General features: G+C 38.4%; 3 protein-coding genes across 4 annotated transcripts in view; 2 read left to right on the top strand and 1 right to left on the bottom strand.

Annotated features, from left to right (window-relative positions):
- Positions 1 to 15,834, bottom strand: part of tpr (translocated promoter region, nuclear basket protein) — a 104,038-nt gene that overhangs the window by 40,485 nt on the left and 47,719 nt on the right. The window lies entirely within an intron of this gene.
- On the top strand, positions 3,483 to 4,277 carry LOC147796188 (macrophage mannose receptor 1-like). The gene has a single exon (XM_087149014.1). It carries the CDS (start codon positions 3,489 to 3,491, stop codon positions 4,275 to 4,277), a length of 789 nt encoding a protein of 262 aa, XP_087005140.1. The 5' UTR covers positions 3,483 to 3,488.
- On the top strand, positions 10,475 to 15,627 carry LOC147796187 (low affinity immunoglobulin epsilon Fc receptor-like). Its single transcript, XM_087148872.1, has one exon. It carries the CDS (start codon positions 11,054 to 11,056, stop codon positions 11,840 to 11,842), a length of 789 nt encoding a protein of 262 aa, XP_087004998.1. The 5' UTR covers positions 10,475 to 11,053; the 3' UTR covers positions 11,843 to 15,627.

Genomic DNA, 15,834 nt, shown 5'->3' with positions numbered 1-15,834 from the left:
TGTCTTTGCATGTTTTGTGAAAGTCTACCAACAATGAGGTCATAGTCAAAGGCTTTATCATACACAGTGCAATTGATATCATAAACTCGACTTTCACATCGTGTTTCACCTTTATTAAGCAACATTTCTTTCTTGAGTTATCACAGAAGACGTTCTATTTGCAATGATATTCAAAAATATCTGACCATTTGTTTAAAATCAGTCTTGATTTTGTATATTTTGGTCAATTTCTTGCGGCTGTTGTACATACATGTACATGTACATGTATTCTTGTATTGTGTATTGAAATTGACATTTTTCAATTGTCAATTCAGTTCAAGCTAATTTTACATTCATTGTTTTAAATGTATAAAAGGAAACAATCTTTTAATAACCAACTTTTTCTAAAATGTTTTCCATGTAGAATTTCATCTTTTATCTTTGTATTTTACAGTTCAGTGAGATTTCAAGAATATGTTTGGGTTATTCCATGAGGTTGGGGCACAATTTGTGACAGTGTCAAGTCTTACATGGATCCCGTAAAAACGAACATTATTTCCCTGCGTGGGGATTCCAAACTGACATTGTTATACAACTTGCAAGGCTGAATACAGAGGGGTGTGTTATTTTTACAGAGTATAAAATGACCTACATCTACTCTATAGTTCATGACAGACAGTAAAAGTTACCCATGTAACAAGGACATCGTCACAAATTGTGCCCCAACCTAATGGAATGACAAATTTGTCAGGAAATAAACTACATGTACTGCCAATGAACCAAGCTGGGGAGCTAACTACATGCAGGTTGAATGAACATGGCCTAATTCAAATATGAACACTGCATCCTGTGCTTTTCACTAATATAATTGTAATAATTACAATCCAGAAGAACAAGTTGTGATAATTTCACATGCAGCCATTAGTTTATCAATTTCAAAATGCATGTGGTTTGAGCCAAACTCCATCTACCGTTCTGACCAGATCTAGTGGAATCAACCTACAGACTTTCTCACATATTGTGCAGCATTTTTAGATATCGCACGGATTGTTCAAGTCGCATGTTTTGGGATTTTATTATTCAATTTGGAGAGTAAGAGGGGAAAGAGATGCTATCTTGTTCATCAGAAAAGATTTTGAGAAAAGTGGAGATTGAGTAAGATGCAAAACACCCACAGATGATGAAAGGGAAAGTTTACTGCTCCAATGATGCACAATGAAAGTATTCATGGACTAGACAATAGTGAAATTGAAACTCGCACATGTAATTAGCCGTAATATGGAATTTCGTTGGATTGGATTGAAAGTCACACACTAGTAAGTTCTTGTTGAACAGCCAAGGCAATGCATGTAAATACCCCGATCCCTAGCCCCTCTCCTATTTCTGGAGGTAAAAAATCCAAACCCTTCAGGCTAAAATCTTTAAATTTACGACATTTTCAATTACCATTATTCTGGATGTATAACCTTGGGTGTGAATCCTTTGAACTGACCAAGTATGAAAACTACTTGAAATGTTTCCAATGTCTACAACGATTAACCCACACTGGATACCTGACTAAAACCATGTAATTAAAATTTGAATATGGCATGTTTGGCTCTTAAAAAAGAGATCTTACAAATTGGTTATTATAGAACAGCAAGCTTTTACTTTTCGACTGCAACAAATTCTAAAATATGCACAGTTTAGCAATTAGGTAATTAATATCAAAATGCACGTGGGTTCGCTGAACTCTACTGCGCTTCTAAATGGGCTGAGTGGAATCCACAAACAGATTTTCTCAAATGACAAGCAGCATATTTTTACAAATCACACTGATCATTCAGTTTGTTTGTCTGTGGTTTATATTGTTTGTTTTGGAGGGTAGCGAGGCCAAGGCGTGGTATTTTGTGATCATTAGACACTATTTGGAGAAAATCTGATATCCACGTCCACAGATGAAAAAAGAGGTAATTTTCTCCTGGGCTGATCATGCACAATGAAAGGTATTCACAGAGTGGACTATAGTGAGACTGAATATCATTATTAAGCTATCATACCAGTATATGTACCGTACCACTTCGGATTGGATTGAAAACTTACATGTACGTGTACCTCGATCAGTTGACAGTCACGTCACATAAAAGCAATAAAGTTTCTTATTCAAAAGCCAGGGTAATCACGGTAATGTGTATATATCCCCCCCACCATCTCTGAAAGTTAAACAATCTGATGCCTTCTTAAAAATTTTAATGTCTGATTATAATTATTCAGGCTTCAACCTTTTGTGTGAATCCTTTGGAATTGATCAAATGTGGAATCCAGTTGATAGACTTCTACTTCCTAATTTTTTTTTAGAATATCGAGTCATTTCCAAAAACTGACTCAGAGATGCACTTTCATTTATAAAATTCTAACTTGGGTTCTAAGACAGATCATCTTAGCTCTCGTTTCTGAAGAAATTGTCACTATTGCAGTTCAAATAACCAACGGCTTCAAACCCTTTACTGTCTTTCCTTTGTGTGAACATAAATACATTTTAGTAGTTTTTCAAAATCAAATGACTCGAAAAAGAGTTGGTGTCGTCCTGCCAGGATTCAAGAGGGTAGACTTGGCCAAAATTATAAAGGAGATCTTAAAATCAAACTCGGAAGAGTTTTGCATAGTCAAAATTCTTATATACTCAACCAATGTAACAATGTTAAAACAGTTAACATCGGTCATTTACTTGTTCCTGGAGCACGTAAAGATCAAAATACATAAATAGAGCAACCATTTTCAATGATACCCTTTTGTCCTTGGTTTTCACCAAACCTGATACTTATTGCAACTGTGCCAATTTTCCCTTCCGTTACTCAAATGGCTCTGGTCGTTAAAACATCAACTGAACAATAGCAGCGTTCGTGGTCTCCTTGCAGGCCTTTCATTGAGGTACAATTAACATGAATTACAGGAGCGTTATGCACAAATGCAGCCGAATGGGAAAGGAATCATTAGTTACAAGATTAATGTCTGATGTAATATGAATAGACAATCGAGACTTTGGTTCGCAATATTGAATATTGTCCTCATGAAAGGTTGTCAGCGTATTGATGGGCAATACGGATAAAGGATATTGCTCATCAATAAGCTGACAACCTTTCATATGGTGGTCTCCTTCAGGAGAGCTACATTTAGTACATGTATCTTTTAAGAGGTGCTCCCATGGAGAATCCACAGCAACAGCTAGCTTTATTACCGGTATCTGCATTTAATGAGACTCAGTACCATGTACCATCAAGTTGGAATGCTCAAACTGAATTAGCCCAAACACTGAGTGACCATAGCAACAGGATCTTTTGTACATGTCTGTCATTTTGATGATTATTCAAAGCAGCATAAAATGTGTGTGTTCTACATGTGGTGACAGTCATTTCCTATTTTCATTTGTCACCACTGGACCTCCACATTGCAATCAAAACACTCTGGTGTAGCCAACACATCATTGTACTTCTAAACAAATTTTCCAGTCGTCTGCTGAGAGACTCGCCATGTACTTGCTCAAAGTTGTTGGCATTGTAGCCATCACTGCAGTCATCAATGCTGCATGGGGGTCAGACTTCTGTCCCTCTCTGCCTACCATGAAGTGTTCCTGTCCGTCAGGGTGGGGACTGTGGCAGAAAGCGTGCTATCGCCTCACTGAAACAAAGGCTGACTGGGAGAGCAGCAAGTCAGCTTGCCGAGAGATGGGAGGCAAGATGGCTGCTCCAAACTACCTCCAAGAAATGAAGTTTTTGGCAGATTTGGCACAACAGAAGGACAGCAACTACTACGCCTGGATTGCTTGCGATGACATTGAAGTTGAAGGAAACTGGAAATGTGATGGCCAGGAAGGGAGCAAGCCGTTCATGGCATGGGATTCTGGGCAACCGGATGATGCTGGAGGGAATCAAGACTGTGCTGCAATAGCTGCAAGACATGATGACAGGATGGATGATGATCGCTGTAGTGAATCCCATGATGCCGTTTGTATTTGTCAGGCTGCCTGCACTCCTCGCCCAACCCAACCCCGTCAATACTGCTTCTCCAGCAACACTCCCATCCCAATGCTCAACTCAACCTGCCTCCTTGACCACGTCATTGGGGAGTTTATCATCGACAGCGTCACCACCTGTGGTTCGGCCTGCCTTAAGGACCTCAGATGTCGCTCCTTCAACATCAAGAAAAACGGAGACGGCAAGAAACTGTGTCAGCTAAACAACAGCACAAGCTCCGAAGACAAGGACAAGTTCCAAACCATTGGGGATTTCTGTATCTATCTGGAGGAATGCATTGGCTGATTTAGACATTATCAGAGGTGTACTTCACAGACAAGAACCTAGTGGAAACAGAACTTGGTGGGACTCTTATTACGGAAATGAGACAAGATGACTTTGTGAACATTATTTCTCTGCCACAAGAAACAGAACCAAGAGTAGGAAAACAAACAAGGTAAAAACTAATATTTATTTGGCCATCCTTTCAAACACGTCAGAAGGGGGTTTGAAACGAAATACAGTGTGTACCATAGAACAAGAAATTTGTCCAATTTGAAACAATGGGAACTTTAACCTGCTTTTCAATTTGATCAGTGTCATTATTGGACAAAAAATCTTAATGTTAACACATTATGTTGGAATACTAAATACACATGTTATGTCTTTGCATGTTTTGTGAAAGTCTACCAACAATGAGGTCATAGTCACAGGTTTTATCGTACACAGTGCAATTGATATCATAAACTCGACTTTCACATCGTGTTTCACCTTTATTAAGCAACAACTCTTTCTTGAGTTATCATAGAAGACGTTCTATTAGCAATGATATTCAAAAATATCTGACCATTTGTTTAAAATAAGTCTTGATTTTCTATATTTTGGTCCATTTCTTGTGGCTGTTGTACATACATGTATTCTTGTATTGTGTATTGAAATTGACATTTTTCAGCTGTCATTTCATTTCAAGCTAATTTTATGTTTATTGTTTTAAATGTATAAAAAGTAAACAATCTTTTAATAACCAACTTTTTCTAAAATGTTTTCCATGTAGAGTTTCATCTTTTATCTTTGTATTTTACAGTTCAGTGAGATTTCAAGAATATATTTGGGTCATTCCATGAGGTTGGGGCACAATTTGTGACAGTGTCAAGTCTTACATGGATCCCGTAAAAACGATCATTATTTCCCTGCATGGGGATTCTAAACTGACATTGTTATACAACTTGCAAGGCTGAATACAGAGGGGTGTGTTATTTTGACAGAGTATAAAACGACCTACATCTACTCTATAGTTCATGACAGACAGTAAAAGTTACCCATGTAACAAGGACATCGTCAAAAACTGTGCCCCAACCTAATGGAATGACAAATTTGTCAGCAAATAAACTACATGTACTGCCAATGAACCAAGCTGGGGAGCTATCTACATGCAGGTTGAATGAAAATGGCCTAATTCAAATATGAACACTGCATCCTGTGCTCTCCACTGGTATAATTTTAACAATTACAATCCAGAAGAACAGGTCATTGGCCTTTGGATTGCAACAAGTTGTGATAATTTCACATTCAACCATTAGTTTATCCATTTCAAAATGCTTGTGGTTTGAGCCAAACTCCATCTACCGTTCTGACCAGATCTAGTGGAATCAACCTACAGACTTTCTCACATATTGTACAGCATTTTTAAATATCGCACGGATTGTTCAAGAGGCATGTTTTGGGATTTTATTATTCAATTTGGAGGGTCCGAGGGGAAAGAGGTGTTATCTTGTTCATCAGAAAAGATTTTGAGACAAGTGGAGATTGAGTAAGATGCAAAACACCCACAGATGAAAAAAGGGATAGTTTACTGCTCCAATGATGCACAGTGAAAGTATTCAGGGACTAGACTATAATGAAATTGAAACTCGCACATGTAATTAGCCGTAATATGGCATTTTGTTGGATTGGATGGAAACTAACACTGATGAGTTGATAGTCAAGTCACACACTAGCAAGTTCTTGTTGAACAGCCAAGGCAATGCATGTAAATACCCCACTCCCTAGCCCCTCCCCTATTTCTGGAGGTAAAAAATCCAAACCCTTCAGGCTCAAGTCTTTAAATTTACGACATTTTCAATTACCATTATTCTGGATGTATAACTTTGGGTGTGAATCCTTTGAATTGACCAAATATGAAAACTACTTGAAATGTTTGACTAAAGCTATATAATTCATTGGCATGTTTGGCTCTTCACTGGCGCAATCTTAACAATTTGGTTATAATAGAACAAGCTTTTACTTTTCGACTGCAACAAATTCTAAAATATGCACAGTTTAGCAATTAGGTAATTAATATCAAAATGCATGGTGGGTTCGCTGAACTCTACTGCGCTTCTAAATGGGCTGAGTGGAATCCACAAACAGATTTTCTCGGATGCCAAATAGCATATTTTTACAAATCACACTGATCATTCAGTTTGTTTGTTTGTGGTTTATATTGTTTGTTTTGGAGGGTAGCGAGGCCAAGGTGTGGTATTTTGTGATCATTAGACACTATTTGGAGAAAATCTGATATCCACGTCCACAGATGAAAAAAGAGGTAATTTTCTCCTGGGCTGATCATGCACAATGAAAGGTATTCACAGAGTGGACTATAGTGAGATTGAATATCATTATTAAGCTATCATACCAGTATATGTACCGTATCACTTCGGATTGGATTGAAAACTTACATGTAAGTGTACCTCGATCAGTTGATAGTCACTTCACATAAAAGCAATAAAGTTTCTTATTCAAAAGCCAGGGTAATCATGGTAACGTGTATATATTCCCCCCCCACCATCTCTGAAAGTTAAACAATCTGATGCCTTCGTAAAAATTTTAATGTCTGATTACAATTATTCAGGCTTCAACCTTTTGTGTGAATCCTTTGGAATTGATCAAATGTGGAATCCAGTTGATAGACTTCTACTTCCTTCTTTTTTTTTTTAGAATATCGAGTCATTTCCCAAAACTGACTCAAAGATGCACTTTCATTCATAAAATTCTAACTTGGGTTCTAAGACAGATCATCTTAGCTCTCGTTTCTGAAGAAATTGTCACTACATTGTAGTTCAAATAACCAACGGCTTCAAACCCTTTACTGTCTTTCCTTTGTGTGAACATAATAACATTTTAGTAGTTTTTCAAAATCAAACGACTCGAAAAAGAGTTGGTGTCGTCCTGCCAGGATTCAAGAGGGTAGACTTGGCCAAAATTATAAAGGAGATCTTAAAATCAAACTCAGAAGAGTTTTGCATAGTCAAAATTCGTATACACTCAACCAATGTAACAATGTTAAAACAGTTAACATCGGTCATTTTCTTGTTCCTGGAGCACGTAAAGATCAAAATACATAAATAGAGCAACCATTTTCAATGATACCCTTTTGTCCTTGGTTTTCACCAAACCTGATACTTATTGCAACTGTGCCAATTTTTCCCTTCCGTTACTCAAACGGCTCTGGTCGTTAAAACATCGACTGAACAATAGCAGCGTTCGTGGTCTCCTTGCAGGCCTTTCATTGAGGTACGATTAACATGAATTACAGGAGCGTTATGCACAAATGCAGCCGAATGGGAAAGGAATCATTAGTTACAAGATTAATGTCTGATGTAATATGAATAGATAATCAAGACTTTGGTTCGCAATATTGAATATTGTCCTCATGAAAGGTTGTCAGCGTATTGATGGGCAATAAGGATACAGGATATTGCCCACCAATAAGCTGCCAACCTTTCATATGGTGGTCTCCTTCAGGAGAGCTACATTTAGTACATGTATCTTTTAAGAGGTGCTCCCACGGAGAATCCACAGCAACAGCTAGCTTTGTCTGTTTTCAATTAATGAGACTTGTACCGTCCGCCGCCAAGTTTGGAGACTCAAGTGCAATTAGCACAAATATTAAGTGACCAAGGCAACAGGATCTTTTATCTGTAATTTTGATTAACTTTTTTAATTTTGATAATAAACAGCACATGTATCTGGAGGAATGCATTGGCTAATTCAGAAATTATCAGAGGTGTACTTCACAGACAAGAACCTAGTGGAAACAGAACTTGGTGGGACGCCTATTAGGGAATTTGACAATGTGATTTTATGAACAATATTTCTCTGCCACATGAAACGGAACAAACAGAAAGAAAAAAATTTATTTGGCTCTTATTTGAAACAGGATAGCTGAGGTTCAAAATAAAATATCGCAAAACGAGATATTTTGTCAAATTTTAGATATGTTTTCCTTATACATGTAGCACAAACATGTAGGGTGTTCACAACTTCACAAACGTTGCTATTTTAAATTGTTTTTCATCTTTAACAGACAAAAAATCTTCATCAAAAATCACAAAATCTTATGTTCAGGGATTACGTTGAAATCCTAATTTTTTTTATGTCTCTACGTGTTTTGTGAACAACCAATCATAGTGCTGCTCAGTGTTACACCGTTTACATTTATGTGTATCTATAACACAATGCAAGCGTTACCATACTCTTGACTTTTCCACCGCGTTGCACCTTAATCAAGTAACTTTGTTTTCATATTTTTCAACTGCCATTGAATTGCAAGTTCACTCTCCAAGCTTATGTGCTGTACATCGTTTGAAATGTTTGAAAAAGAAGAGACCTCTTTATCAGTAAACTTTAAAATGTTTTAGAGTTTGTAAGCATCTTTCATCATTTTTTTTTCTGGTACAGTGAGATTTTAATCAATAGGAATACATGTAGATTTGTCGGCAAAGAAACCACTATAAATGACCTACATGTACATGTATGCTGGATGCCTCACTCCATGGGTTTAATCCAAACTGTCACAATTCACATTTGAATATGGCATGCGTTTGTCTTCGCTGGCAAAATTTTGAATTGTGAATTGCCTGTATCAGTAAGTTTGATGATTGGGAGTCTCAATCTCAAACAAATTAAGAAACCTTCGTTTCTCCCCATCTGATAAAATTTCACAGGTACAGGTCAGATGTTAACAAAAGAGAGTGATTTCAGTACCCTTCAAATAAACCTGTCAAATACCTCAAACACATGAATGCACATTAATCTTCTTTCTATTTTTGTATTCAATCTTTTCCTGACTTGTCCGCTTTCAAAAGGGAGAATGGAAAGGACAAATGTCCCAGCTGTGGACCCATAATCCCAGTACCTAACCCTGGCATGGTCAAAGCGAACTGCACCTGATCAGTCTCCCTTGTTTAGAGATACAATTCTTTTGTACTTTTTGTCAAAATTGCCCCAAAAGACAGGTAAGAACTCTTGCGTGCCGGCATTTCCCCTTCACTAACCTCTTTAAATATAACAGAAATAATAATCCTGCTCGTCTACTCCTTTCCATTCTAAAAAATATCCTCCCAACCTTGATGATTAGTCTCCTGCTTTTTCCGTCTTGAAATACTCTCCTAACCTTGATTAGTTTCCTTTTTTTTCCTTCTAAAAATATCTTCCTAACCTTGATGACAGTCTCCAGATTTGTTTTCCAGCCGATAAAATCCTCCCAGCCGCAATGTTTATTATTCTGGTTTAACTTTCCTTCTGAAAGTATTCTCGTAGCCTTAATGTTTGGTCCCGTGGTTATCCTCAAAAGAAAAAACTAAACCCTCCTAAACTCCTTCATTTTGCTTCTAAAAATACCCTTTAAGTTGTGATGAGCAACCTCCTGTTCCTTCCTTCTAAAAATATCTTTCTAGCCACGATGTTTGTTTCGTATAAACTTTAATCCGTCTGAACGGGCTTATTCAGGTTCTCCATTGCCTAACAACATCTTGTCCCATTCCTTGCCAAGATCAACAAAGTCTGATTGGTATCTACAGTCCTCTTTCTCATAATGGCATACTACACTGTACTATAGACGGTATAAATCTCCTCCATTCCACGCCAATAGCTTACAAAGTTTGACATATCACGAGATATGTCTCCGGCTGAATAGGACCTTATGTCCACTCTCAAATAAACAAATGTAATCTAATCAGAACGCTCTGCTCAGTCATATCAAAGGAATATCATGAATTCATCACCAAGACTTTGTGTAAACTACTTAAATTGTATACAATTTGTTGTGTTTAAAGTTTTCAATGACACCACGGTAAGGGTGGCACGTTGACAGGTTTCAACAGTATGGGGAAGTTTTCTGACCGTTTTTCAAATTAAATGTCAATCCCCATCCTTAAGAAGCTGGGCATTCTTGATATCCTGATTAATTCTTCCCTCCCCCATTTCTGTGACTGGTATTTCAAACTTCTAGCAACCATGGCAACTGTTTTCTCAAAGATCCCATTAGGTTTATTAATCGCTGGAGAGTATTTTCTATGCACTCCAATATTTCTGTCCTTTTTCTCCCTTTTTTAATCAATGTGCCATTTTCCAAGGAGTTGAAATATTAATTTCAGATAATTACTGCCATGCTCATCCTAATGATCCCATCATTTCTATCGCAAATTGTCGCTTCCAGTGTCGTCAGTTAATCTCATGGACCATACATATACCGGTAGGTAATTCTCATTTCACAAAGGAAGAATCGTTAGCAGGGAAGAATTATCATCAGCTTCAAGCGTTTGCACACAAATAATTAACCATTGCAGCAAGCTCATTGGCTGCTTTGATCATTATTTCTGTCAGCAACAGACGTGTTTTTATTGGCAAAGTCCGTGTTTTAATTCACGTTATTCCAACCTCCATATTCAGACTGCAAAAACCAGGGGACGGAGACGCATCATCTAATTTCTGATGAAACATACATATATATATACTCTCTTCAGTGTTTCAAGGTGGACGGAACAGCCAAAATATTGCACGAATCTAATGGAAAACCACCCTCGTTGCCATTTTACAAAGGCTGCGTTTTATGACATCTTGCACTATATTCCTTCAACAACTTGAATGTGGACAAGAAACCACAGCAGCAAAAACTCACCTCAATTGTTGCGATCATTATTGATACTTCAACTTTTATTTAGCATCATAGGGCCTGCATTCTCTGACTGGAACACACAGCTGAAAGTGAGGCATTGTTCCAATTCTCTTCAAACTGTGCAACCGTCTGCCCAAGAGTCGCCATGTACTTGATCAAAGTTGTTGGCATTGTAGCCATCACTGCAGCAATCAATGCTGCATGGGGGTCAGACTTCTGTCCCTCTCTGCCTGCCGTGAAATGTTCCTGCCCGTCAGGGTGGCAACTGTGGAGGAAAGTGTGCTATCGCCTCACTGAATCAAAGGCTAACTGGGAGAGCAGCAAGTCAGCTTGTCAAAACCTAGGAGGCATGATGGCTGCCCCTCATTCACTTGAAGAAATGAAGTTCATGGCAGATTTGGCACGAGAGAAGGACAGCAAATACGGCGTCTGGATTGCTTGCAATGACACTGAAGTCGAAGGAAACTGGACGTGTGATGGCCAGGAAGGGAGCAAGCCGTTCATGGCATGGGGGCCTGGGCAACCGGATAATACGGATAATATTCAAGACTGTGCTGCAATAGCTGCAGAACATAATGACAGTATGGATGATGCTAGCTGCGCTGAATCCCGTGACGCCTTTTGTGTTCTCCAAGCTAACTGTACTCCTCGCTCAACCCAACCCCGTCGCTACTGCTTCTCTACCGACACCCACGGCCGCATTCTCAACTCAACCTGCCTCCTTGACCACGTCATACGAGACTTTGTGACTGACAGCATCGCTGCCTGTGGCTCGGCCTGCGCCAAGGAACCCGGATGTCGCTCCTTCAACATCAAGAAAAACGCAGACGGCAAGAAACTGTGTCAGCTGAACAACAGCACAAGCTCCGAAGACAAGGACAAGTTCCAAACCATCGGGGATTCCTGTATCTACTCAGAAATTTGCATCGGCTAGATTTTGAAGTTCTTGAACAAGACCTCGAAAGTCAACCTAAACTGAAAGAGAACAATTTCAATTTGGCTGTTGACCATGAATACAATTGTGAACTCCGGTGTGTAAGTTTAGAAATGTCATATATAACACAGTGATTCAATTCAGTGCCAAACGAAAAGACAGACAGAGATAAAATATCTAATGAGGTAGACATTTGGGCTCTCTTTATCATGCGTTTTATTTTTTACTGTTATAGATATGTCTAGAAATGATTCCCGTGTCTGTTTCTTTCATTTTCAATCCAAATCTTGAGATTTGATTAATCTCTGCATATTCACCACTTTGGAAACATTCTGCATTTTCCAAAATCACCTTGCTTTGTTTGGTGTGTACATGTACATGGACATGTAAATTGCATCGTGTAAAGAAATGCTGAAATGCTGAGATGGCAAGAAACTGTGTCAGCTGAATAACAGCACAAGCTCAGAGGACAAGGACAAGTTCCAAACCATCGGGGATTTCTGTATCTACTCAGAAATTTGCATCGGCTAGATGTTGACTTTCTTGGACAGGAAATCTATCAACCTGAACTTGAACTGAAAGAAAACAAATTTGGTATGGCTCATGGCCATAGACATTAATGTGATCCCTGGTCTGGCAGTTTGGTAATGTCATATACAACACAGCAATTCAGTTCAGTGCCAAAGGAAAAGACAGACAGAGGTGAGATAGAGAAAGATTCAAAACTAAATTCCACGTATGGGCTCTTAATTTCCCATTTCTGCTGACATCTTTTAACCTGTGCATGCTGGGATAATCAATTTGAGGCAAAATAAATTGCAGCTTCAAATAATTTATCACCGCGGAACATTGGAGGCTCTTGTCACTAAGTGGGTCAGTAGTGTTTACTTGTGGTTGCTGGCAAGGTGATTTAATGCCTCGAACTAGTTACTGGCGTGACCTTAAAATGGTAGTAGCACTGGAGAGAGTTACTCCCGGTCACTTTTGCTTGAGCAGCCGTGGCATTTGGTTGGAAAAGAGAAAATCTGTCTGTTTTGCAAAAGCAACCCTCCTCCACCCTGTTCAGTGCCACCACCTGTCAGCTGTAGCTTACTTTTATACCTGTTTTGTTGCCTTGCAAAACAAATGTTGATGGCATTCCGTCGGTAGTCCACTTTGCCGATTCTAAAGTAATTGACAGCGATCCAGTAAATCCTGTACTCGGTTGCCAGTTTTGGGTAGCCAGAAGGGAATTTCCCCCCTTTTTTTCTCCTTAATGGTTTTAGGGGGGTTTCCGCCCTTCTTAGAATGGCAAAGTCACCGACTTAGGTGGTTTGTTTGGCGTGAATTTCATTCAGGGACTGTATTCTTATTTACGACACTTATGGGAATGTGCCGAAAGGAAAGGCCTGATCCCTTCCTTTGACGGGGAGTCCCTAGATTATTAAGGGCCAAATTAAGAAAAGCCATTTCGTACTCACTAATTTCTGCCGTTTGACATAAATAGCTGTAAGTGGTTGTTGAAAATGCTCATTAGTTGCCCATTATTCCAGCAACCCAGTCTAAGCCCAAGTCGGGACGCACCTCGTGGAAATTGGTGTCCGATCCCAGCGTTTGATGGCTGGCCCAAAGTTATTGTATGCTGGAGTAAATCCTTACTAATTTGTTCATGAAAGTTGGGTATTTTTGCATTCTGCCAGTTGTAATTGCTGTTTGAATTTGCATATCGAAGGCTTTGTACCGAGCAGGTACATTCCAGTATCAATTTACCGCTCCATGTGCTTTGGGCGGAAACAAATGCTGATATGATAATTGCTTTTCATACATTTTTGCTGATAGCTCTCTGTGTTTGCTGACATGAGTTGCAGTTCCACGTCACCAGGCTCGGGCGGGAACAATTGCTGACATTTGCTGATTGCCATAGTACCAGTACTTTTGAAAAAAAACAACATTTGAGTTCTAGTACTCACAAGATTTCATTCTCTGAACAAGCAAAGTTATTTGGTCACTTCTGTAAAGAGTATTCAGGGTTGTCTAATGTTGAAAAACACAAATACCTAGAAATGTGAGAAGCAAAAAAGAAGCTGAGTATCGAGCAGAAGAAGCAAAAAACTGAAGTGGAGGATTACAATGCTAGCATTGCTCCTTTATACAAAAGTCTTTGATTTCAAAGTTGGATTATAACTGCATATGCCTCGCGTGATTGTGTGGTTTGTAGGCTACTTGCACATTGAAGATTAAACTTTTTCCAGTGCAAGCTACTATTTATGGATTTGAAAGTGCAGAGGTTAGAATTACTTATTAATCAACAAATACTTGTAGTATTACTTTTTGAGTTACCCTCTTAATGCTGATATTCCTTAATTAAGATTTATTCAATTTATTTTCTACATGAAATATTTCTGGGTTTTTGTAATAGAAAATTTATGATTCCATTGCGTGGGGTGATGCAAGTGCAGGGAAAATGTTCTAATGAATCACAGAGTTTATTATTCAAATTCAAGACATTTAAGTTAGTGATTCGGCTTGTATTATGTGTGACTGTGATTGCCATCCGAACATACTTCAACCAGATTGGTTCTGATTAAATAACTTGTTTGTATTAAGATAATTCAGGCGTGTTTTGTGTGTATTGTACTTCAATGTTTTATAGCTATGTTCTTTTTTGTCAGTTTTGTTAGTTAAAGGCGCGATATAAAAACTGGTTATTATTATGTTCTCGTGTTTCTTGATTCATTATCTTCTACGGAACCTTTTTCTGTGGTGAAATTTTAAACAGTTCACCAACTTATATATATCTTATAAAAACGACAAACTTTGCTTTCTTAAACTGGTATATTACTATTGTAGTAAAAGTGTCGGAGTCGTTTGTCAGTTCTACTGAGTATGTTACTGAATGAATCACATTAATATCTGCTTCCCTAGTTGTTATAATTTATTTACAATATGGTAGAACTGTCGAATAGGATTAGAATCTGCTATATGGTTTGCATCTAAGTGTGTGTACAAACATGTTTATCACAATTTGGACAAGTGTAGCAACACCCACTTTTATCGTTTCAAAATAAAAAAAAATGCAGTTGAATTTGAGTAAAATACTTCTCTATGTTGTGGTTTTGTGGAGTCAAATCAACATTAATGTGTTATTCGAAGAATGCAGCATCAAAAATCTGAGACCATTTAAACAAAATGGCAAGTGAACACCATCCCACCCCATCCCCACAAACACCTTGAATAACAATGGATAATTGAAAATGTAAATTGAAAGGAAAAGGAGCACGTTCATACCTTGTGGAGACCTATAAACTTGTACATAATAGAGCAACATTTTTCAGAGCCCAGCAAAAAGTACTGGGGCCTATTTATGTGGCATCCCTACTCCAGATGGGATCCCAGAACACACACGCAGTACCAGTACAGAGTACATGTACATATACATGTACATATACAATACTGTATACACATGTACAAGTACTGGTATACTTATTACTGTGTAGGTGTAGGCCACTTTTCGCCCCTCATTATGATTCTCCAACCAGTTTGTGTAAAATACTCCCAGAGGAGTCATTCACTGCAGCTTGAACTTATTTGACCCAAGGATGACCTGTGGTTCCATAGCATAGTCATTGGTAGAGCACCGCCAAATCAATAGACTGACCACCTGTAGGAGGCAAGTCTGGATTGTTACTTTTTCAGAAGATGTTGAGTGATTGGATAAATACTTTTATCCCCACAGGGGACATGCTCCCATTAATCTTTTCTTCCAAAAAGATGTGGAATTTTGAGAGATTTTTAAATGGAAGAAATTCGTAATGTGTGCTTAAAGTTTTCAATGACACCACGGTAAGGGTGACACGTTGACAGGTTTCAACAGTATGGGGAAGTTTTCTGACTGTTTTTCAAATTAAATGTCAATCCCCATCCTTAAGAAGCTGGGCATTCTTGATATCCTGATTAATTCTTCCCTCCCCCATTCCTGTGACTGGTATTTCAAACTTCTAGCAACCATGGCA

This window comes from Acanthaster planci, linkage group LG18 (genome assembly GCF_054643075.1).
Source record: "Acanthaster planci isolate LZ-2023a linkage group LG18, COTS_SCS, whole genome shotgun sequence".
Lineage (NCBI taxonomy): Eukaryota > Metazoa > Echinodermata > Asteroidea > Valvatida > Acanthasteridae > Acanthaster > Acanthaster planci.
This window is presented reverse-complemented; position numbering and strand designations above follow the sequence as displayed.

Coding starts and splice junctions, on each gene's coding strand:
- LOC147796188 (XM_087149014.1), top strand. CDS start 3,489: ATGTACTTGCTCAAAGTTGTTGGCATTGTAGCCATCACTGCAGTCATC.
- LOC147796187 (XM_087148872.1), top strand. CDS start 11,054: ATGTACTTGATCAAAGTTGTTGGCATTGTAGCCATCACTGCAGCAATC.